Source organism: Aplysia californica, unplaced genomic scaffold (genome assembly GCF_000002075.1).
Source record: "Aplysia californica isolate F4 #8 unplaced genomic scaffold, AplCal3.0 scaffold00128, whole genome shotgun sequence".
Lineage (NCBI taxonomy): Eukaryota > Metazoa > Mollusca > Gastropoda > Aplysiida > Aplysiidae > Aplysia > Aplysia californica.
The window spans coordinates 1,254,345-1,256,834 of NW_004797398.1; the positions used below are offsets into that span (position 1 = coordinate 1,254,345).

Genomic DNA, 2,490 nt, shown 5'->3' on the forward strand with positions numbered 1-2,490 from the left:
GTAAGGTATCTTGTCGTTTATTGTTCCAACTGAAAAGGAATTACAATACATAAAATTGAATTAAAACAAAGTTTCAGTTTTACCTATTTGCGTATAGACAATTGGTTATGTCTGTCTATACATTGAATATATATACACATAATAAAATATTGTAACAATGTTAAGTAAGTCACTTTTTTACTCCAATGGAAACAATCATTATTTATAAGTTATTGTATATCGTCACTGTGCAGCTCCTTCTTACAGTTGCTTTTCCTTCTAAGATTATCATACTTTAAACAAGGTCTTATCCCATCAATGACTACGCACAAAAAATACTGCGTCTGTTATAGAAAGGTATTTCTTTAATATAAGATGAAAGTTATTTCATGCTGAGGCTTAATAATTGGCTACACGACTTAGCCAGCTTCAACATGCGTCGAAAAGAAAAACACAAATAAGAACCCTCGCAGAACAAAGACGTCTTTCCAGCATGACGTTATGGCGACCAAGACTGGGCCTCATAGAATGTGGATACCGCGGGAGCACGTAGAAGGTCAAATACGTTCTGAATGGTTGGCTCAAATTTCCTTTTACCCTGCAAAGTTCGAGAGAGAGAGAGAGAGAGAGAGAGAGAGAGAGAGAGAGAGAGAGACTCGTCCAGTTGTAGGGCTTCAATTCTCTCTTGGGGAAGACAATAATTATGTGTCACGACGCGATGGACTCCTTCCTTCGTCAATTTGTAAGAATATGGGATTATTGGTATATTCAGAAAGCTTTTTTTCCCTCTAGATATTGCTTTCGATGAAAAAAAGTATCCTTTCAGATGAATAAAAGTCGAGATATAATTTGTCATCGAATTACGTGGGAGTCGCCTGGTATCAGAGTTAAAATTAGCGAGAAAATTGTTGCCAAAAATTGCTGACTTTCAATGCTGCAGTGTTCTTGTAACTGCAAGCATTGAATTTGTTTTGGCTCTAGATCAACTCCCTCCCCCCCCCCCCCCAATTAAAATTCAAGCAGGAACGTGTTTTACATGTACATAAAATGTGTTGAGCTCCCACCCATCAAAAAACAAAAACAAAACAAAAACAAAAACCCAATGAAAAAAACAACAACTAAAAACATCGATAAAAATTGCCCAGCGGTCAAATGTCAATGTCTTTGAGTTCATTTTTTGACGAGAGTCTCATTTCACCACGATGCCTCACAAATTAAATAGGAAATTTTTATCGTGCGACATACCTCTGTCCTGTATTCACACACTATAGGGTGGCCTTAAAAGGAACCGTCGAAGCATTTTGATAATAATAATGATAATAATATGAGAAATTGTAGTATTAGTTTATCACCCTTTGCAACGCTACAAACTTAATTTAAGAAGCGAGACTCCAAATTTGGCGTACATCTCCAATAATAATGCCAATAATAATAATGCTAATAATAATGCTGATAGTATTATGATAATAATAATAATAATAAATAATAATAATAATAATAATAATAATAATAAAAACCCTATAATAATAATAATAATAATGATGATGATGATGATGATGATGATGATGATGATGATAACAAAATAATAATAATGGTACTACTACTACTACTACTACTACTACTACTACTACTACTACTACTACTACTACTACTACTACTACTACTACTACTACTACTGCTGCTGCTACTGCTACTACTACTACTACTACTACTACTACTACTACTACTACTACTACTACTACTACTACTGCTGCTACTGCTACTGCTACTACTAAATGGCAAAATTCGTGTTAAGTGCCTTTCCCAAGGACACAACGTCGAAATAAGCTGAAGCTCGAACCCCGAACCCCCCAACCCCCGAACCCACAACCTCACGATTCCCATTCCCGTCTCCAAACCACAAAGACCACCGACGGCACGAGGCATGCCTTTGCTGTCTCCTAAATTACCTAAATAGTGTCGATGTTGGCGGAAAACATTTTCTGCAACAATTTCATTTCTTCCAGCTCTAGGTTTTGGGGATGCCGGCCGCGTCAGTTTGACCGTTGCATTGGACAGGAGCGCGTACTGCCCTGGCGAGTCGATGCTCATAGATCTCACAGCCAGCAATCAGAGTTCCAAGGACATGGGGTCCGTCAAGGTAGGAGTGTATGTGGTTGGCTCCTTTTCTTTTCTTTCTTTTGCTTATTTTTGTTGCTGTTTTGGTAAGGGTTTTACGGCGCTCGCAACCGCATAAGGTCATATGAGCGGAGCCGGCGGGGACACATTAAACATTTAATTTTTCAGTTGATAGGAAATGTTGAATTTTGATCTCGGAGGGCTCGTGTGCAAGTTGCGCCCCTGAAAGATCCCTTTGTGGTCCAAAATCGATAAAGAGTTACTAGGGCTTCGGCCGCTACCCGGGCAAATGTTAAAATTTCCTTCCAACTGAATATGTTTAATGTGTCCCGCACACCCATATAACCTTGTGCAGTTGCGAACGCCGTAAAACACACACACACACACACACAC

General features: G+C 38.6%; 1 protein-coding gene across 1 annotated transcript in view; it reads left to right on the plus strand.

Moving 5' to 3' along the window:
• The window catches only part of LOC101849533, a 16,256-nt gene that overhangs the window by 10,087 nt on the left and 3,679 nt on the right, over positions 1-2,490 (plus strand). The window contains exon 5 of the mRNA XM_035969225.1: positions 1,937-2,119. Within this exon, the coding sequence (XP_035825118.1) occupies positions 1,937-2,119 (183 nt within the window). The remainder of the gene's footprint in view (positions 1-1,936; positions 2,120-2,490) is intronic.